At 45.4% G+C, this 22,284-nt stretch overlaps 1 protein-coding gene across 3 annotated transcripts in view; it reads left to right on the top strand.

Moving 5' to 3' along the window:
* The first annotated feature begins 13,164 nt into the window (after positions 1 to 13,164).
* The window catches only part of Rrp12 (ribosomal RNA processing 12 homolog), a 33,185-nt gene continuing 24,065 nt past the window's right edge, over positions 13,165 to 22,284 (top strand). For 2 of the 3 annotated variants that reach the window (XM_010620407.3, XM_010620406.3), the window contains exons 1-8: positions 13,165 to 13,429; positions 13,943 to 14,172; positions 15,704 to 15,787; positions 18,464 to 18,540; positions 19,445 to 19,550; positions 19,729 to 19,845; positions 21,567 to 21,705; positions 21,793 to 21,920. In XM_010620407.3, coding sequence (XP_010618709.1) covers positions 13,291 to 13,429; positions 13,943 to 14,172; positions 15,704 to 15,787; positions 18,464 to 18,540; positions 19,445 to 19,550; positions 19,729 to 19,845; positions 21,567 to 21,705; positions 21,793 to 21,920 — 1,020 coding nt within the window. In that variant the 5' untranslated portion in view covers positions 13,165 to 13,290. The remainder of the gene's footprint in view (positions 13,430 to 13,942; positions 14,173 to 15,703; positions 15,788 to 18,463; positions 18,541 to 19,444; positions 19,551 to 19,728; positions 19,846 to 21,566; positions 21,706 to 21,792; positions 21,921 to 22,284) is intronic. The other variant, XM_010620408.3, reaches the window with a different exon arrangement.

Raw genomic sequence — 22,284 nt, 5'->3', positions numbered from 1 at the left:
GGGAGCTCGCACTCGGACACCAGAACGCATGCGCACTCCGCTGCCGGCCCCGAGCGGGCGCGGCGGTCACGGAGCGCACGTAAGCGCAAAGGGCGGTGGTGTCACTGAGCTACGCCCTCTGGGAAGAGGAACCTCGAACTTCTCTCATCTGTCTTGCCGCTGAGTCCTTGATCCCTAGGACCGGTCCTTTATCCTTTGTGCCACTCTTAGCCCCGCCAGGTCGCTGTCTCATCCGCGCGCCCTTTGATTAACACACCCGCGTACAAATCTTCACTCTTGCATTTTATTTGCTTTATATCTCCGAGAGGTCGCGAAAAATCTCTTAGCCTCATCCGTAAAATGGAGTGAGTTTTATCGGTATCTGGAAAAATCAATAAACATCAGTTGTTGCTCCTGCTATTTCATTTCTGTAAAACAGTGGGCTGTTTACTCCTATTTAACATAATCACCCTGACTTCTGATTCCAAAGCCCTGTTCTACATCTGACAACAGGGCTATTGACTACCAATTCCACGAGCTTTAACACGTCTCAATTTGAGGCGTCCTCCTCCAATGATCAGACAAACGCTAAGCCCCTTCAGATAATCCAAAGCAGCAGATTTTAGTCACTGCCTGTATGTATATCTCCTTGCCCAACCAGCAGTTTAACTGTCTGCACTGGTGGGTGGCTTTCTCCCGCACAGGGCGCTGACTCCTGGTTAATTTCAATCTAGCCTCTTTAATGAAAAGGAAACATGGGCCAGGCTAAAGGCTAAAGCCAAGCATGGGTTAACTGTGCCCATTCCTGCCTTCAAGGCAAGCAGAGGGCAAAAACAGCCACATTTAATAGTTACGTTTCCTACTATGTGCTATACCTTGACAACCTAGAAGTTTTTAACTACCACGAACTGAAATAGCACCTACTCCGTTCCAGCCAACCTTGGAAATGCTCCTAAGCTTTCACTCATTCACTCCTGTCTTCATAACGAAGAAACCAGGTCTCAGACCCAGGCTGACCTTCTGAAGCAAGTACTATGGTTGTGATACAGGGGAAATAATATAACTCCCAACCTGCTAGGTGTCAGATATGCCATGTTTGGGTTCCCCAAAATGGAAGAATGAATTCTAAGGAACCATGGAGGTTAAGGCTGGAAAAACTTACTGAGATAGATAACTCGAGAGACAGGAGCTGACCTGAAAGTGGGTTGCTACAGACCCCACTTCACAGAGGAAGTTTTATAGAGCAAAATCACAAGGTGGGTACAACGTGAGTGAAAACTATGATCAACCAATAAGATTACAAATTAGCTGCTTAGGTAATATTGAGCCAATGGAGAAGTCGGTCACATAGCAAGGGTACATGAAAAGAACAAGGACCCTTTTTAGGAAGATATGAATCCGGAGGTCCTGGTCACCCATCTAGGTAACCGATATCTATCTAGACTTTATTGGACCAGGTGATACCAATTATAGTATAATCTTCAATTTATTGCTTGTCCTTTGGAGAGGCATGTAGGCCTGGACATTCTGTCTTTAGACTTTGGCCTTCGAAAGATGCACCTCCAGGCACAGTTGTATTGTGTTCTCACTCTCTGTACTGACTCCCTCGAGGGCCTAGTCCTGTGTGACTGACTAGAATATTTCTACCTAACTTAGCTGTCTATAGTAGTTGTCTCCATTTTTAGATGAGCTGAGGATGAGGTAATTTTCCCAACATTATAGGATTTAAGCCTAAGTCCTCTGGCTCCCAAATCCATGTTTTTAACCCATACGCTGTACAGCCTCCGTACTTTTATTGCATTTTAGGCCTTTGTTGACCATGAAGAGTGAGAAGGATTTGAAAGACAGAGAAAAAGTACTTTGGGAACAATGTGAATCAAAATACTTAAGACTGATTTGTGTATAAATTAATAGCTACTTGTGAGATTCTAGTGTGTCAAGTATATACATATATATATTTTTTTTAAAACTGGGAATTGAACTCAGGACCTTATGATTGTGAGGCAGGTGGTGGAACCACTGAGCTAAATCCCCAGCCCAGTGTCAAGTATATCAGATTTTCTCAACCCTCCAGCCAGCCATATCATGTAGGTACTATTATAGCTCCATTTCCACAAATGAGAAAATCAAGGCCCTCAAAAAGGAATGTGTGCAAAGTTAGGAAGTGGAAAAGAAACCAGGTCTCAGACCCAGGCTGTCCATGGCCTAGTCTGTACTGTAACCACAGTACTGCAGTGCCTCTCTCTGCAGTTGGTAGAAAAGGGAGTTCAGTTTCACAGAAGTAACTGGGAGGAGGTGTATCCCTAGAAGCCCTACCCTAAAGTTCACAGGTCCACAGGGCTGCACAGCCAGATTTGTTCTCTAAGGGCTCCTGGGTATGGTCCTGGTAGGAGGACTTCTGAGGAACTTCCCTCTTAAATTCTCCCCTCTGGTCTTCCAGCTCTGTGATCTTCCCAGCCTGAAATCCACAAACTCCTAAACAGACCTCCTTTGGCTTTAGTGTTTGGTTTGGCTTGGTTTGATTTGGTGACAGGGTCTTGCTATGCAGTCCAGCCTGTCCTTGAATTCCCTATATAGATGAGGGGTGGCCTCGACTTGTGGAAATCTTCTTGCCTCAGCTTCCCAAATGCAAGGATTACAGGCATGCGCCACCACAATAGTGTTGGCTTTTCACTGGGCTTTTTGGCCCACTGCCTTGGCCTAAACCATGTTCTCCACTCCTACCATTTCCCTTTCTTCTTCCTCTGTGGTCTCAGGAAATTTAAGATTTCTATGCCAGGTGTGATGGCACGTGTCTATAATCCCAGCACTCTGGGAAGCTAAAGCAGGAGGATTGCAAGTCAAACCCAGTCCCAACAATTTAGTAATTTGGTGAGACCACGGTACAACAGTAAGATTGAGGGTGTGTGATTACTAAATCAGTCCACTAATTGGTTTGGCACTGCCCTAATCACAGTAGCCTAGAGTATAAAAGGGGCAGAAAGAGGCTGCTAAGGCCCCTTGTTGCTTTTGTTACCTTGTAGGCACCATGAACTGTTTCTCCTCTGGGACACCCTCTGCCATGTGCCACTCAGCCTTGGAGCCAACTGGTTATGGACTGAAAGGACTGAAACCTCTACAAACTGAACTAAATCAACCTTTCCTCCTTTAACTTTGGCTGTTGGGTATTTTGTCTCAGCAATGGAAGAAAAATAACTAAGATAGAGGGTATGACTCTAGGGAACTCCTGGACAGACTTCCTACCCAGCACCATGCCTGGGAAGAGGTGACTTGCCTGCAGGGATGGGAGAGAGGCAGTCAAATGGTTTGGTCAGGAGGCTGAGAGCTGTGACGTCAGTCCTGAGAGCTAAGAAACTGACTTTATTCTCATCAACACCCCATCTGACTCCAGAAGGAGTCGTTTATCCTTGAAATTCTAATGAATTCCAATAACTTTATACCACACAGTAGTATATTTACTTTGAATCATCAAAGTTATTTATGTATACATCACATTTAATCAACTACAAACTCCTTGAAGATAGGCACCTCATCTTAGCTATTTACCACCCCCCACCAAGAATGCTTCGCCTTTTGTAGAATCTCTGAGTGTCCCTGGATGTCAGAGCTGAGACAGACTGCAAATCCTTCACTGCAAGTGCCCACCTCCTGGCCCTCCATTGCACAATTCCCAAAGATTAGGAAAATGAGGCCAGCCTTTCAAAAGAGAAGAAAATGAGCAAGGGACTAGATTTGTCCGTAACAAGCCCAATGTGATCCACAGGAAAGGACTTCAAGGTCGGGGTTCACTGCGTCAGAAAAGAGAGGCAGGCACCCAGAGAGATCTGGAGGGAGGAAAGGAATGGCAGGTTATGCCTGCCCATGTAGCAAGGATCCTGAAGCAGTCAGAAGTCAGAATTTCTGGGCAGAGAATGGGACACATTCCGTGAGTATCACAGCACCTTTAATCTGAGAAACTTACAGCTCAATGAACCAAGAAAGTTTCTCTTCTTTCCTTTTCTTTCTTTTTTAAAAAAAAAAACAAATAAATGGGGTCAGGGATGTAGCTCAGTGGTTCCACCACCTGCCTCATAAGCGAAAGGTCCCAAGTTCAATCCCTGCTACCAGAAAAAAAAAAGAAAAAAAAAAAAAGTATGTATATATGTATGTATAGAAGTACTGGGGACTGAACCCAGGGCCTTCACATTGAACTATACCTCCAGCCCTTTTTTATGTTTTGGAAGTTGTTCTTTTGGTGGGGGGGTTATTATTGTTTTTGTTTTAATTTTTGGTACTGAGGATCAAACTCAAGACCTTGAGCTTGACAAGCAGGCAGTGGCACAACTGAGCTAAATCCCCAGCTCTAGCCCTTTTTTATGTTAAGACAGCTTCTCTCTTCTCTAGCTAAATTGTTAAATTGCCCAGACTGGGCTCAAATTTACAGTATCTACTTACCTTCACCTCCCAGGGTGCTGGGATTACAGGCCTGCACCACCATGCCCAGCTCTGGTGGGTTTTTAAATGCCAGATCTTGTCTATACTCCCAGCACTCAGGAGGCTGAGGCAGGAAGATCATCCCAAATTCAAAGCCAGCCAGATTATCTCAAAAAACAAAAAACAAAAAAATAGGGAAAAAAAATCCTTAGGTCCTAGGGAACTTCTGCAACTTCTGGAACAACTTTTAAACAACAAACTTGTGAATTATAAAAACTCAGAGGATATTCAGGAATCTCAGCTTGTTACCCTCTACTTTTCCTCCAGAACAACAAAAACCTCCCTTACTCAGCCTTCCTTCTCCATTTTTTTTTTCACAAAAGGGTAACTGTTTTATCAAGCACTGAACAGTCAGTGAAGACCTAGATGTAGCGTGAGTGGGGTGAACCAAGGTTTCTCGGGGTCGAAGAAGCAGTGGTTGTGATCGCCAGGACTCCTGTGAAGACACTAGCATGTCTTGTGGAACCATCCTGCAAAATTATGGCCGGATGATCAGCTCTCCCAAGCTGAGCAGTGTGTGGGGAGCAGATGTATGTCACAGAGAGGGAGTGAGCTCAGCTGATGCACTGTATCTCTGAGCTTCTGGGAGGAGGAGCTGTGTTTCCTCTCATCAAGACCGGACCTGGGGGGCTGGGATTTAGCTCAGTGGTTCTGCTGCCTGCCTCCCAAGTGCAAGGTCCTGAGTTTGATCCCTGGAACAGCAACAACAACAACAAACCCAACCAAACAAACAAAAAGACAACCTGATACTCATGCTGCAACCCGCAAACACAGTCACCATTGATGATGAACAGAGCCAGAGCTGGTACGGCCAGAAAAGAAGGAAGAGAGTTCTGCAGCAGCTCTGTGGCTTGAGGACTCACCTGACAATGGGCCTGGCTTTGGTACTGTTACTGGGTTTGGGGGTACTGGGGGTCTTGGTTTCCAGGGTCTTTCTGTCTCACACAAAGAATTGAGTGAAGCAATCAAAAATGGTGGCAAAGTTTACTTGACAATTTAAAAGGGGTAAAGGAGAAACTGGCTCTACAGAGCATACCTGGGGGCGAGTAACAGAGAGGAAAAAATAAAAACCGAAAGAAGAGTACACCCTTGGTTACAGAGTTTGCCCATACTTTCAGTGGTATCCACACATCACAGAAACCTAGAGAGCTTCTACATACGGGGTCCTGAGAATTATGTGGCATGTCCTGGAATCTGGTCACACTGACTTCCCCAATCAGCTTCGCCATCCCCTGCCTTCCTGCCTCAGGACTGCGTTTACAGAATTTGTTTGAGTTTTTTGTTTGTTTGGTAGTGGAACTAGGGATTGAGTCCGGGGCCATCACACTGAGCTACATCTTCAGTCCTTTTTAATTAATTAATTATTTATTTGAGGCAGAATCTTGGTAAGTTGCTGAATTGCTCAAGCTGGGCTTGAACTTGTGATCCTTCTGCTTCAGCCTCCCAACATGCTGAGATTGTGGGCATGTGTCACCACATCTGATTTACCTTATGTTCAGACTACAGTGGAGGAAAGTATCCTGCCTCTCAGATCTGGTATTAGGAGTGGGCTTAGGGTTGTCCTACCTCAGAAAAGTGGTAGCATATACCACATTGGGAGGCTGAGGCAGCAAGATCACCAAGAACTTGAGGCCTGCCTGGAATACATACTGAGACCTTGTGAAAAAAGTAAAAGAAATACTGATAAGAGGTCTGGGGATTTAGCTCAGTGGTGCTGCTGCCTGCCTTGCAAGCACAAGGTCCTGAGTTTGATCCCCAGTACCAAAAAGAAGAAAGAAAAGAAACATTGACAAGAACAAACAGCCAACAGAAATACATGTGAGTTCCCTGAATGGTTAAACATACGGTACAGTAAGACCCAGAAATTTCATTCCTAACTATGTACTCATGATATATGAAAAGATGCATTTACGTAAAAACTCATACAAAGCCAGGTGAGGTGGTACATACCTATAATCCTTGCACTCAGGAGGCTGAGGCAGGAGGATCACCATGAGTTTGAGGCCAGCTTGGGCTACATAGTAAGTTCAAGGCCAGCTTGAACTATATAGCAAGACACTGTCTCAAAATGCCCCACCACCAAATACTCATACAAAAGTGATACTATTGTTCATAATTGCAGCATTTATCATAGCTGAAAGATGGAAACAATACAGCCAGGCGTAGTGGCACTCACCTGTAATCCCAGCACTCAGCAGGCTGAGGCAGGAGGATCGCTGTGAGTTTGAGACCAGTCTGGTCTACATAGTGAGTTCCAGGTCAGTCTCAACTGCATAGTGAGACCCTGTCTCCAAAAAAAACAAGAACAAAACAAAACAAAAAAAAAAAAACGATAGCAGCAATACAAATGTCCATCAACTAATGAATAGATAAACAAACTGTGGTATGCAGTGGAATGTTACCTGGCCATAAAAAAGAATGATGCACTTATATATACTACACTATGGTTGAACCTTGAAAACATGTTAATGACAGAAGCTGGTCTCAAAAGGCCACATACGAGTCCACTTACATAAAATATCCAGAATGTCCAGGCAAATCTATAGAGACAGAAGACAGGACAGATTAGTGGTTGCCTAGGGTTGGGCAGTTGGGGTATGAATCATCGATTCAGGGTTTTGTTTTGAAGTTGTGAAACTATTCTGAAATTTACTGTTGGAAACACTAAAAACCAACGAATTGTACACTAATGGGCGAAGTGTGTGGTATGTGAATTATATCGCATTAAAGCTGTTTTGCAAAATGTTGTAAACAATTATTAAGGAAAAAACACGCATGGGAGCCTTTCTCTGTGGGAGGAAGCTGATAGTGGCTTCAGGAGCTTCACAGGGCTGTGAAGTGCAGGAAGACAGCAGCCTGCAGCCTGTCCTGTCACTTGGAGCTCAGGGTCTCTGAGCAGCTCCAGGGATCATTCTCAGGCTGTGGCTGGGCAAGAACACAAGGTTTCAGCTAGAGGCAGAAGGAGGGACAGAGGGGAGGCCTCAGCCGAGGTGGGGCACATGGCTGTGAGTTCTGGCCAGGGCTGCCATGTTCTGCCTGCCGATGCTTCAGTCTCCCTTCCTGGACGAGTGACCAGGTGTGGGGCTCCCCGCTTCCGGTTCTGACTTGATCTGCACCTTTGCTCTGCCATTGATCTCTCTGTGTCGGGAACTTCCTAGGCCCAGGGTATTAGGGGGAGATGACAAAAACTGGGCCTCAGGCCCCAGCTGGGTGAACCGCTGGGGTGAGGCAGCTGTTCTCACTCCTCCTGGCCCACATACCTCCCTCCCCCAAGCAAATGGTCCTGTTTTTTTGGTACTGGGGATAGAACTCGGAACCTTATGCTCGTGAGGCAGGTGGCAAATGGTCCTTTTAAAGTAGAACAACTCTTGGGAAGGCTAATGTTTTCAGATTCCAGGTACTTGAGGGAAAATAAAAAACCCCTACCAATAAGGAAGACTGTTCTTTTGCTATGACAAGTCACACCCCACACCCAGTTTTAAACTAATCAAAGACAACTCATCTTCATGTAGCTGAACCAGGACAGTTTGCCTCCTGACTTCACTTCTGAGAGCCAGCCATGGGCAACAGTCACACATCCGCCGCTTGACCAGCTCCCACAGCTCTCCCTCCCCAGCCTCATGAGGCCCTACCCTCAGATCACTTCCCAGCCCCACTCATAGAGATGGAACCTGACAGGTGTAGTTCCACCTTTTTAAGCAAATAATCTGTTCAGCTTTTTTGTTTTGTTTCGGTTTTTGTACAATTGTACATTTATTGGTACATTTTAGATAGACATAATAAATACCTGTACATGATATATCTTGCTTCTTTATTTCCCTTCAACCCCTCTGCTTCTTTTTTTTTTTTTTTTTTTTTTTTTTTTGAGACAGGGTCTCACTATGTAGTTCCAGCTGTCTTTGAACTCACTATGTACTCACTATGTAGCCCAGGCTGGCCCCGAACTGGTGGCAATCCTTCTGCCTCAGCCTCCTCATGCTGGGATTACAGGTGTGTGTCACCACACCTGGTTTTCCTCCTTACCTGCAAAAGTTTTGTTTCCATTTTTTTCCTTCTCTTATTTTTTCTTGTCCCTTCTTTTCTTTTTCCTTCCCCTCTTCCCTTGTTCTCCTTCTTATTTGAGCAGTTTTTTTCCCCCATTTGTCATTTTGGCCCTAAAGCAAGTAATCTGTTCAGCTTTTGTTGGTGGTTGTTGTTGTTTTGTTTTGTTTTTGAGACAAGGTCTCACTAAATTGCCCAGGGTGGTCTTGAAATTGGCTGGTCTTGAAATCCTCCTGCCTCAGCTCCTGAGTGCTAGGATTACAGGTATTTGCCACATGCCTGCCTTTAGTTTCAGATCTTGCAGGGCTTTCTGCAGCAATGGTGCTCCAGGCGCTGTACTAAGCTTTTCATGTGTATTCTCATTGTAGCCTCCTAACAGCGACCCCATTTTCAGATGGGGAAGCAATGGCTCAGACTGTTTAGCTGCCTGCCCCATATCCCACTGCTAGGATGTGGCTCCAAACCCAAGCTTCCTAAATCCAAAGTCTGCACTTTAACACAGGGAGCTGCTGCACCTTAACCATGTGGGGCCTAACGGACTACTGGGGAGTAAGGCCTGCGGCTCCCCCAGAGCGCCAGCCCTCAGGGAACTGCCCAGGCCATCTGCTTCCTCTTTGTTTTGGGCAAGAGGCTTCCCTCAATTTCCCTTTCCTCCTGCCCAGTGTGCTAACTGATTACAACCCCACTGACCCGAGAACGACCTTCCAAGTTCCTCTCAGCCTTAGCATGGCAACTCTGCTCCTTCCATAGGACTGCTGCAGACGGTTTTTAGAACGCTGGCCACAGGTGGATCCCAGCTAAGAGCTGGCTTTCTTGGCTACTGCCTATCAGCCAACTCTGTGCCTTTGGGGACGTCACCGAACACCTTGGAACCGTGTTTCTGGTCTGTGAAATGAGGGTGCCTGCTTTAGTCTTCCTCATTCAAATCATATATGAGAAGCTATGGGAAAAGTTTTTTCCTAGCTCACATTTACTGCCTGCTTGTTATGTACCAAGCAGTGTGTTCAACACCTTATCGGTCTTATCTTTTTTAGTTCTCATAAATCTTACGGGTAGGTTTTGTTTCTCTTTTTCTTTCTATTTTTTGGTACCGGGGATGGAACTCTTTGCGCTTGAGAGGCAGGAGCGGAACCACTGAGCTAAATCCCTGGCCCTCTTTCATTTAATTATTTATTTTTAGACAGGGTCTTGCTATATATAGCTCAGGCTGACTTTAAACTCTATCCTCCTGCCTCACTCAGCCTTCCAACTGCTGGGATTTCACTTTTTTTTTTGGGTACCAGGGACTGAACTTGGGACCTTGCACTTGCAAGGCAGGCAGCAGAACCACTGAGCTAAATCCCCGGCCCAACAACTGCTGGGATTTCAGATGTGTGACACCACACCTAGCTGGGGTCAGCATTCTTATCTCATTTTACAGATGTTGAAAACTGAATATCTGGGCTGGGGATTTAGCTCAGTGGTGCTGTGCCTGCCTTGCAAGTGCAAGGTCCTGAGTTCAATCCCAGGTACAAAAAGAAAGAAAGAAAGAAAGATCAGAGACTAAGGTAACTTGCTCAAGATCGCTCCGCAAGGGGTGTTACTTGAGTCCCAACTCAGAAGGTTCAAGTGCAGGATTTTGTTTTGCTTTGAGACGAGATCTTGCTATGTAGTTCAAGCTGGCCTTGGACCCACTGTAGCCTAGGCTGGCCTTGAACTTGCAGTGATCCTCCTGCCTCAGCCTCCTGAGAGCTATGATTACAGGCAGGCACCACAATGCAGAATGAGTGAAGAATATATCCTACAGATGTGGTGGTCTTTCTTAGGCACATATACCATGGTCCTTCACTAAAGATGAGAGCCTTGGAGTGCAGAATGGGAGAGAGGATACTCAGGACATGTGGATATTTTCTTCTGGTGCCAACTGCCTCCAGGAGGCTCTAAGCAAATGCCCAGGATTAGAGGGCCAGCAGATGGCCTGTGGCCTCTTAGTGCCCCCCAACACTGAGAGTTCGTCCAAGGGCTGTATCCAGTTGTACACTCAAATTGGCTCTTTTTTTTTTTTTTTTTTTGGTACTGGGGATTAGAACTCGGGACCTTGCCCTGGTGAAGCAGGCAATAGAACCACTGAGCTAAATCCCCAACCCTGTATACTCAAATTGGAAGCAATCGGGTTTCTGCTGCCCAGGAAAAGAATGGGAAAGCTGGGCCTCTGAATCTCCCCATCCATTTTGCAATCCTACTTTTTTAAATCAGCCTCTTCATCCCACACTTGAAGTAGTTTAATGGGGGTGTGGCCTAATAGGTTGTTTCTAGTGCTCCCTCTGGTGGTAAAGATTCATCACTGTACCCTTTGCAAGGAAACTAATTTCTGGAACTGTGGGTTTTAATACAACACTCATTTTTACACCGAATCTTCACAATAGCCCAGTGGGTTTAGTGGTTCACATTCTTCAGTAAAACTTTGATGAATATGAAATGTGACCATAGGTTAAGAGGAACCCAACACTTTTCTCTGCCTTTTTTCACCAATTGTCCTTGAGTCTCTCTGGTTGCTAGCACCATCTTGCTTGCAATAATTTCCACACTCCACTTCTGCTTCTGCCCCAGGCCACTATTTCCTTTTCCTCAGCTCTACAGCCCAGTCTCAGCCTGTGTCCCAGGAAAGGGCCCACGAGTTCTCTCCTCAGGCTGGAGGGCTAGGCCCACCGTCCTTGCTGACTTTTGTCTTCTCTACTAGTGAGAGATACTTTCTCACACTAACTGTCTCTCCCAGGCCCTAGCAGTGGGGCCCTCTTGCATGCTAGGCAAGTGTTCTACCACTGGTCTATGCCCCCAGCTTTAAAAATTTTTTTCAATAAAGAATTTTTAAAATTTTATTTTGGACACAGGATCTTGCTAAGTTGTCTAGGCTGGCCTCAAATTTGCAATTCTCCTGCTTCAGTCTTCCAAATATCTGCGATTACATGCATGCGTGGCCATACCTGGCTACATTAACAGTCTGTAAGCTCTCTATGCTGTGCGCATAGATTCCTTCTTATTTTTAGTCCATTCAGTAAGTATAAAATATATACAGACAAGTACACAAATCATAAGTGCACAGGACAAGCTAGGTGTGGTGGCACACACCTGTAATCCCAGCACTCAGGAGGCTGAGGCAGGAGGATTGCCATGAGTTCGAGCCTAGCTTGGGCTTCAAAGTGAGTTCAAGGCAAGACTGAACTACATAGCAAGACCCTGTCTCAAAAAAATAAATAAAATAAGTGCACGGGTCAATTTGCTATTACTCAGTAAACATATCCATGTATACTCCAAAAAATTAGAAAATAAAAACAACTCTGATACCACTGTCAGTATTACCACCTCCTGGTGTTTTTTTCCCCCCTTTGGTTTTTTGAGACAGGGTCTCACAAAGTGGTTCAGACTGCTCTAGAACTCACTGTGTAGCCCGGGCTGGTCTAGAACTCACAGTGATCCTCCTGCTCCAGCCTCCCAAGTGCTGCGATTACAGGCATGCACCTTTTTTTTTTTTTTTTTTTTTTTTTTTTTTTTTTTTTTTTTTTTTTTTTTTTCTACTGAGTTCAAGCTGACCTTGGACTCACTATAGCCTAGGCTAGCCTCAAACTCATGGGAATCCTTCTGCTTCAGCCTCCCCAGTGCTGGATGACAGGCATGCGCCAACATACTCAGCCCTCCCAGTGGTTTTTATTTTTGAGATATAGGGAACCAAAGCCAGGGGCACTCTACCACTGAGCTATACTTTCATCCCTTTTTATATTTTATTTTGAGACTATCATGCCAAATTACGTAGGCTGGCTTTAACTTGAAATCCTCTTGCTTCAGTCCCCTAAGGCTGGGAGTACAGGCATATGCCACTACGTCATTCTACTGTTGGTGGACACTGGTTCATTCCTAGTACTTGATTATTATAACATTCTCCTATATATTTTTTGCATATAAGTAAACATCTTTGTTGAGTTATACCCTGGAATGAGTTGCTAGATTATGGAATGAATAAATATTCAGTTTTAGTAGATACTACTATACAGTTTTCCAAAGTGATTATATTGATTTTATACCCTCCCCAGCAGCATATGGAGCCAGTGGCTTCATATCCTTATCAATAGTATTGGCAATCTTTCTAGAGGTGTGTAGTGGAGTTTCATTGTCGTTTTATTTTACACAGTGATATCAGAACACCATTGGCTGCTTCTTGCTGTCCTCAAGCTAGACTGATTTTCACTTTTTCAGGATCAGACATGTTCTGACTGTCAAATAAATTTGTTTCTAGGCCTAATTTTTGAAAATCGATTGATTTGGATTAGTAAATTTACTTTTTGTGCTTTTGTTTTTTGAGACAGTGTCTCGCTATGTAGTTTGGGCTGGCCTCAAACTCACTTTGTATCCCAGGCTGGCCTCGGACTCGTGGCAATCTTCCTCCTGCCTCAGCCTCCCGTGTGTTGGCATTACACGTGTGCACCACCAGGCTCAGCACATTTCTTTTTAACTTGCAAAAGAATTGCAGTTTTATAAGATTTATTCCTGTGGCCAAGAAATGCGGCCCTGGAGAAGCCCAGAATATCCCTAACAACAGAAATTCCCTCGCAACAGATCTCAGGGAGCCTAGGTTTCCGGATGCAAAGGGCGAACCTACAACCGGATGTTGACTGTTTTGTCATGGTAACGGCCGGGAGTCCGGAAGTAACGTCAGAGGAAGAGGAAGTGAAACCGGCTAGCAACGCACGTGGGTTCCACTCGCGTTTCCGAGCCTCTGGAAGCCGGTCTTTTAAATTGTCTCCGGGTCACTGTTTAGGCGACATGGGTCGCTCGGGAAAGTTGCCCTCTGGTGTCTCGGCCAAGTTAAAGCGCTGGAAGAAAGGCCATAGCAGCGACAGTAACCCCACCATCTGCCGCCACCGCCAGGCCGCCCGCAGCCGCTTCTTCAGCCGGCCGTCAGGTAGTCGATGGGTTCTCTGGTGGCCCAGGCTTGGGTCCGGACGGGAGCCGGGCCTTGCGCCTTTGGCTTTTAGAATATCGGATCTGGAGCTTACTGCCAAGGCCCCCCGTTCCCGTTTAACAGATGCAGAAGCTGTCCCCAGTGGGGAATGGCTGTCTAGAGTACTGCGGGTGTCAGAGCTGGACGCGCGGCTGTTTAACCCGGGGTGGCTTTTTACGGAGCTTTGCATCTTCATGTATTTCCTAGGCCCCTGAATGTAGTCGCGTCCGACCCCCACGGGCACCTGCACCATAAGAACAGGGAAGCCGAAGGTTACTTGGGGGGCGGGTCGCTTTTCTCCTCGGTCTTCTAAGTTGTAGTTTGTGGTGGGCTCTCGGGGCAGAATGGGTTCAGAATTCAGCCTCTGGGGTTGGGGATCCGGACTGGGCTGATTCTTTTCACAAGGATATTCTTTCGGCCAAAAAGAGGTTTGGATCGAAAGTGGGGACCTTACCTTGTGCGTCTGGTTCTCAGGAAAGAGCGACCTGACTGTTGATGCTGTGAGGTTACACAATGAGCTGCAGTCGGGGTCCCTGCACAGGGCCAAAAGCGAAGCCTCTGAGACTGCCATGGAAGAAGGCGAGGAGCTGGCTTTCACCGAGAAGTCCTCAGGCACTTTCCTGAGTGGCCTCTCTGACTGCACAAATGTCACCTTCAGCAAAGTGCAGCGCTTCTGGGAGTCCAACTCGGCTGCCCACAAGGAGGTAGCAGGGAGGCTTAGGAATGGGTGGGTGGCGAGGAGGGCCCAGATGTAGGTCTTTTATTTTCTTCCAGCTCTGGTGACAGCAGCTGGTGTTTCTGGATGATGTGTCATCTCTACTACCCTTTGTGTCCCCTTCATATTACCCTTCTAGGGCAGGTTCCACTTATTTTTGTTGTTGTTCCTGTTAATACAGGGTTTCATCAGCTATATAGTCTATTCTGGACTTGAACTCGACATGCTATTGCCTCAGCCTTCATAAGTGCTGGAATTACCGGCATGCACCATCATGCCCAGCCTCCACTTTCCACTTTTTGTATATGTTCTGCTGAAGTGTTAAGTCCCTAAGGTAGTATTTCCAAACATTTATGGAACCACTGAGCTAAATCCCCGGCCCTGAGCTTTTTTTATTTTTTGTTTTTGATACAAAAACAAAATCTTATTTGTCCAGACTGGGCTTGAACTTGCAACCCTCCTGCCTCTGCCTCCCAGGGTGCTGGGATTACCAGTGTGTGCCACCACGCCTACCTCACAGGACTTATTACATAGACTAAGAGGGCCAGGGATTTAGCTCAGTAGTTCCACCGCCTGCCTTGCAAGCGCAAGGACCCAAGTTCGATCTCCGGTACCCCCCCCCAAAAAAGAATATATTTCTAGCAATACTTATTGAATAAAGTAATTCTGACTAACAGTTTTATTGAGCAAGAAAGATCTAAATTTTTACTTATATTTTAAAGTTAATATGTTTATATTTTTCATTGTTTAAATGAAATGTCTCAAAAAAAGAAACTGGTAATCTTTATATATTTTCTGTTACATATGAAGTATTGTTCAAAATATGTAGTCAGTATCTTTTTTTTGTTTGTTTGTTTGTTTTTTTGAGACAGGGTCTCACTGTGTAGTTGAGTCTGACCTGGAACTCACCATGTAGCACAGGCTGGTCTCGAACTCACAGCGATTCTTCTGCTTCAGCCTCCCGAGGGCTGGGATTACAGGCTTGTGCCACCATGCCTGCCTAATCAGTATCTTTTTAAATGAGATTCTTATTTTTTGTGGTACCGGGGATTGAACTCAGGATCTTACTGGCACCACTGAGCTAAATCTGACGCAAATGAGATTCTTTCAGAGACAAGGTCGTTTTGTTTTGTTTTTTGAGTCAAGGTCTCACTGTGTAGTTCAGGCTGGCCTTGAACTCACTGTGTAGCCCAGGCTAGCCTCAAACTCATGGTGATCCTCCTGTGTCAGCCTCCCAAGCACTAGCATTACAGATGTGTACCACCATGCCTGGCTGTAGAGACAAGGTCTTGTTATGTTGCCCAGGGTGGCCTTGAACTTGAGCTCAAACAGTTCTCTGGTGTTAACTTCCCAGATAGCTGGGGCTGTAGGCTTTGTGGTGTATTGCCATGGCTCTTGTCTGTGCCTCTCTTGCCTGTCTTTTGGCTGTATAAGGAATCAGTTTGTGAAGGAGGGAGAAGAGGAAGCCTGGGATGGGATTGGGTTTAAGATATGTCACAGGTGCTCTCTCCCTCATGCAGATCTGTGCAGTTCTGGCCGCTGTCACTGAGGTGATTCGCTCCCAAGGAGGGAAGGAGACGGAGACGGAGTATTTTGCTGCTCTGGTGAGAGTGCAATTTGAGGTTGGATGTTGAGAGCACATTAGTCAGCCTATAGAGAGAAGAAAAGTGTCCCCAGCCTGGAGGGACAGAGAAGGATAACCTTGTTAGGGAAAGTGCTTCTGTTAAGCTCACATGGCTTCATAAGGCCTGTATGTGCTATGTTGTCCCTTCCCCTTCCCTCTCCCCTCCCCTTCCCTTTCCTTTTCTTCCCTGCCTCTCTCTCTCTCTTTCCTTCCCTTCCTTTCCTTCCATCCTTTCTTCCTTCCTCCCTCCCTCTCTTTCTCTTTCTTTCCATGCTATGTAGGCCAGGCTAGCCTTGAACTTGCAGTCCTGCTTCAGACTTTTATTTGTTTGTTTGTTTTTTGGTTTTTTTGAGACAGGGTCTCACTATGTAGTTGAGACCGACCTGGAACTCACTATGTAGCCCAGGCTGGTCTCGAACTCACAGTGGTCCTCCTGCCTCAGCCTCCCAAGTGCTGGGATTACAGGCGTCCGCCACCACACCCGGCTTGCTTCAGCCTTTTAAATGATGTTGAAACAGTTGATTTTGTACAAATTGTCTCCTGAAATTGAAGAATAAAATTACAAAAGACAAAAGGAAGACGTTAGGAGTGTTTATTGGAAATAATAATAAAAAAAAGATCTTGATGGATACTCTGCATAGAAGTCTGATGTGCTTTCTTTGTTGTAGACTTATGTACATAAGCAGAGCGGTGAGGTCAGGTATCTTTGCAGGTTTATGATCTAAAGAAAATTAGTCATTTAGCTGGTTCATAGGAAACAGATTATTACTCTGCATGTCTATGTCTGTCCTCATCAGTCAGTCCTCATCATTGTTGTGGTCTCCCCAGTCCTATAGATCCCTGACCCCCAGCCTTGAGGTTTGAGAGAAGCTGCCAACTAACTTAGCATAGGTACTTTCGTCCTGGGAGGGAAGGTCCTTATCTTTCCTCTTGTTTTAATTTTTATCATTTGTTCTTGTGTTTTCTTTTTCTCTTCTCTCTTTTCTTTTCTTTCTGTGTTTTTTTTTTTTTTGTGTGTGCCCAGGATTGAACTTAGGACCTTGTGCTTTTACATTTCTAAGATTGGCTAGCTGCATACACACATATATATATTATTTTTATTTTATTTTATTTTATTTTTTGAGACAGGGTCTCACTATGTAGTTGAGACTGACCTGAACTCACTATGTAGCCCAGGCTGGTCTCGAACTCACAGTGATCCTCCTGCCTCAGCCTCCTAAGTGCTGGGATTACAGACGTGCGCCACCACGCCCGGCTGGTTTTTATATTTTTAAGGGGTTGTTAAAAAAACATACGCTAAGAATATGCAACAGAGACACTATACCTGACTTCCAAAATATACTTGTTTTTCCCAGTACTAGAAATTGAACCCAGGACCTTCATGCTGAGCTACATCCCTGGCCCTTGTTTTTTGAGACAGGATCTGGCTATATAGTTCAGGCTAGCCTTGAACTCTCATTGATCCACCTGTCTCAGCCTCCCTTTTTTATTTTACTTTATTTTTTGGTACTGGGGATTGAATTCAGGTATTTGCACTTGCCAGGCAGGCAGCAATACCACTGAGCTAAATCTCTGGCCATCCCTTTTAATTAATTAAGTAATTTATTTATTTATTTTGGGTTTTTTTGAGACAGGGTCTAACTGTATAGTTGAGACTGACCTGGAACTCACTATGTAGCCCAGGCTGGTCTCAAACTCATAGTGATCTTCCTGCCTCAGTCTCCCACGCCTGGCCTTTTTTATTTTTTAAATATAAATTAAAAGGCTGGGGATTTAGCTCGTTGGTACTGCCACCTGCCTCGCAAGCACAAGGTCCCAAGTTCTATATCCAGCACCAAAAAAACACAAACGTATATTAAATATAAATTAAGGCCAGGCATGGTGTTGCACACCTTTAATACCAGCACTTAGGAGGCTGAGGCAGGATAATTGCTGCAAGTTCAAAGCCAGCCTAAGCTGCATATTAAGACCCTGTCTCAAAAAACCAAAAAAATTTAAAGTTAAGTTGCCCAACCTTGAATTTGAGATCCTCCCATCTCTACCTTTCAGAATGCTTGGATTGGATTGCAGGAATGTAACACCACTCCCAGAAAAATATTTGTTATTTTTGTAGAAAATATTTACCAACCTCTATTCTAGAAGAATGAGGTAAATTAGATAGTAGCATAGGATTTTTATGGTGTGAGGCTGTATCGTTTGTATTTTACATGTATTAATTTAGTTAACAGGGATAACTTCTGGGAAATGTATTGTTAGGCAATGTTGGCATTATATGAATATTACAGAGTGTTTTAACACAAATAGAACTGATACAGTATCACACTAGGTGACAGAATCTTATAGGACCACTGTCTTTTTTCTTTCTTTCTTTTTTGGTACTGGGGAGTGAACTCAGAACCTTGTGCTTAACAGGCAGGCTGTGGAACCACTAAGCTAAAACATTTTTTTTTTTTTTTTGGTAACACATGACTATTATCCCTATTTTACATTAGGAAAATGAGTGATGAATAAAATCACATGGTGCCAAAGCCTGGATTTGAACCTCTGACACCATGGTTCTTGGTCATAATTGTTACATTGGACCATGGTTCTCCTTTTCTCCTTCCTGTTTGTATAGTATGACACGTTACTCACTCCCCTTTAATCTGGCCCTCAGATGACAACAATGGAGGCTGTGGAGTCCCCAGAGTCCCTGGCTGCCGTTGCTTACCTACTGAACCTTGTCCTGAAGCGGTGAGTCCCATCTCTTGTTTGAACTGCAAGTCTCTGTGCAAGAGGGCATGTGAACAAGAGGAACAGGATTTTTTATGGTGAAAGCATTTTGGAGATTGGTTGCAAAACAGTGTGAATATACATAATACAACCAAATTGCACTTCAAGATGATAACTGGATGGAGGTTACATACCTATAATCCCAGCTGCTGGAGAGGCTGAGGCAGAAGGATCTCAAGTGTGTGACCAGCCAGTGCAACTTTTTTTTTTTTTTTTTTTTTATAATCTATGTAGTTTAGGCAGGCCTTGAACACCCTGAGTGCTGGGTTTATTGCCATGCACCATCACGTTCAACCTGCCTGGGCAATGTAACATGACCCTGTCTCAAAGTAAAATACAAAAGTGCTAAGGATGTAAGTTCAGTGGTAGAGTGCTTGACTAGAAAGCACAAGGCCCTGGGTTTAGTCCCTAGTTCTGCAAAAATGGTTAAGATAACAAGTTTTATGTATGTAGGTATGTATGTATATTTTGCCAGTTAAAAAACAAAAATGCTAAGATCCTTGTGTATTGGCAGCATTCTACAACGTCAGGCTCTGGGTGTGGCTTGAGCTGTCCCACCATGGAGTAAGTGCTGGTGCCTGGGGAGGAGCCAGCTCTGGACAGTCAGGGGTCCAGGAGGAATAGGCTAGAATGTTGGCGCAAGGCTGTGTGCAGACCTGCAGCTGGGGCAGAAGGATTGATGCATGGGCAGTGCAGAGAATGGGTAGTAGGAAGGTGAGGGAAGCCGGAGATCTGGTGTCACTGAGGGGCTGGGGGCTGGTGTATTATAATGCACCCTTCCTTGGTCCAGCTTCCTTTATACTACCAGGGCCTGCCCAGCTGTTCTTCAGAGGCCCCTCTGGGACAGTCTCTGTTCTCCCCACAGTGTGCCTAGTCCTGTGCTCATTAAGAAGTTCTCTGATACCTCCAAAGCCTTCATGGACATCATGTCTGCCCAGGCCAGCAGCGGCTCCACCTCTGCTCTCCGATGGGTTAGTATTTGTGACTCCAGGAGCTCCTCAGGTTGATTAAAGGATGGGTGCTCCTTGGGAGGCACTCTGCCAATCTTAGACAGATCCTTTTGGGATTTGCTGGAGTTGGTTAGAATCTGAACCCTTTCCTCCGGGCTGGCGCTGGTGGAGCTGAGGAACTCTGCCTCTCATCTTCAAGGTCCTCTCCTGCATGGCTACCCTTCTGCGGAAGCAAGACCTGGAGGCCTGGGGCTACCCTGTGACCCTTCAGGTATACCATGGGCTGCTGAGCTTCACCGTGCATGCCAAGCCCAAGGTGAGACTTCGAGACACCAGAATACGGGCTAGACTGGCCGAGGAGACCTGTACTGGGCTCTTACCAGGTTCTCCTTCTGATCTGCTTAGGCAGGAGCGTCACTCTCGGCCCCTTCCGAGTCTGCTGCCTTCTCAGTCAGTGACTGTTGACTCATGAATCTCCCAGTGCATCTTTACCTTGGCAGAGGGTGGCATTGTGGGAGAAGGGGTTCTGGGGTTCCATAGACCTGAGATGGATCCTGGATTCACTACTGGTGTGTCACCTTGGCCATGTTACTTACTTTTCTCCAAGCCATAGCTTCCTCAACAGCTATATAGGAGGGATAATAATTCTAACCTTTATGTGGGGTTTTGGGAAGTCTTCGTTGTTTTCAGGTCTGGGGCAGTTCTTGCCATGTAGCAGGCATTCAGCAAGTAGTGGTTCCCTACCCTGTCTCATCCAGAAACTTAAGGCAGGGAGCCTTATAGTAATTATTATATCACCTGTCACTGTTCCAAGCACTTTAGCCTAGGGAATCTTACACCTCCTTCCCTGTATGTTCACAGTATTTCCCTCCCTCCCTTCTTTCTCCTTTTATTAATTAATTTTCAGTGCTGGGGGTCTAACTCAGGACCTTGTGCTTGCAAGGCAGACACAGTGCCACTGAACTAAATCCCTGACCCTTCTCTCCCTTCCCCGCCTTCTCTCCCCACCCCCCTGTTTTTTGAGACAAGCTCTCTAAGAAGTTTAAGTGTGTGCCATCACCACTGGGTGTTTCTCTCATCTTTACGTTACTGCTGAAATGCAACTTTATTAGCCACTCCATAAAGAGTAGTAATCTGCCAATGTGGAGCTGCAGGACTATAATCCCAGATACTTGAGAGGCTGAGGCAGGATTACAAATTTAAGGCCAGTTTAGTGAGACTGCCTGAATATAAAATAAACAAACTGGGAATGTAGCTCAGTGGTGGAGCACTTGTCTGGTGAATGAAACACTGGGTTCAATCCCTAGTACCACCCCCACCCCTAAACTAATAACCCTGTTTTATTGTCTGCAAAATTTTTTGTTTTTAGTACTGTTGGTTGAACCTAGGGTTTTCAAAATGAGATATATCCCCAACCCTTTTAAAATTATTTCCTTTGAGGCAAGTTTGCACTAATTTACTAAGTTATCCAGGCTGGACCCGCTTGTGCAACAAATTATGGTGGACTCTCAGTTTATGAATTTTTTTTACAAACAATTTAGTTCGTAAACAGCATTTAGCAAAATTTTGTTTTTGTTTACAAACTCTGCATCAGGTGACATGCATCAGGTGACATGACCACAGCCATCTTTCCCACACAAACACAAATGTGGTCACCTTTTCCAAAATCGTAGAACAGATTAAGTTTGTGAACCAAGGTACCACTGTATTTTTTACCTTCAGCTGTGTATTTATTTTCTGCCACTCAAACAGGATGTTAGTTCACTGTCAGCTGCTAATATGTGAAGTGGTACTTGACTTGGTGACACTCAGTATTTGCTGCATGGTTGAATGGCTAAATTCCTTTCTTAAAAATTAGAACACTTGGATTAAGTAGTTGGGCTTGTACAGGGTCATTTGGTGAGTTAGAAGAGTGCTCAGGGTCCTACATGTGAGAGGCCCTGATATAGTACTGGGTATATAGTAGGTGTTCAATTAAAACTTGGTGGTTGGTGGAACGCTGATCTGGTCTTGTCCCCCCATTTTCTTCCCCCTCAGATCCGAAAGGCTGCCCAGCATGGAGTGTGCTCAGTCCTTAAGGGCAGTGAATTCATGTTTGGTGAGAAGTCCCCTGCCCATCATCCTGCTGCTGTTTCCACTGCCAAGTTCTGCATCCAGGAGATTGAGAAGTCTGGAGGTGCAGAGGCCAGGCCAAGGGCAGATGGGTGAGAAGTGGTGGCCAGCGGAGGAGGATTGCTAATAAATCTCCCCCTTTATGTGCCAGGTGCCAAGGAAGCCACTACCACACTACACATGCTGACGCTACTGAAAGACATGCTGCCCTGCTTCCCAGAAGGCCTGGTGAAGAACTGCAGTGAGATGCTTCTGCGGGTCATGACCTTGAGCCATGTGGTGAGTTCAAGCCATAGGAAAGGGGGGCCCGTGGGTGTGGCATGTGGGGAATTCATTGGTCAGGCGAAAAGCAGGACTTAGCACTGGGTGCAGTGATATGTGTCTGTAGTCCCAGCTACTCAGGAGGATCAGCTGAGGCTGAGTTTGAGACCAACCTGTCTCAAAAAATAAAAATTTAGCTGAGCATGGTAGTACACACTAGTGCTCAGGAGGCTGAGGCAGGAAGATTAAAATAAAGTAGGATCTGAGGTCTCCCTGTCCTGACCCTGCTCTTACATAAAAACTGACATGATGTCCCATGACGTCCTCAGTGTTGAGATAGGCCAGGCCACCTCAGGCCCTGGTATAGTTGGAAGCTGACCTC

Source organism: Fukomys damarensis, unplaced genomic scaffold, assembly GCF_012274545.1.
Source record: "Fukomys damarensis isolate Sample0158 unplaced genomic scaffold, DMR_v1.0_HiC HiC_scaffold_8, whole genome shotgun sequence".
NCBI classification, from domain to species: Eukaryota; Metazoa; Chordata; class Mammalia; order Rodentia; family Bathyergidae; genus Fukomys; species Fukomys damarensis.
Note: the sequence above shows the minus strand (reverse complement) of the source record. Positions and strands in the feature narration are given on the sequence as shown.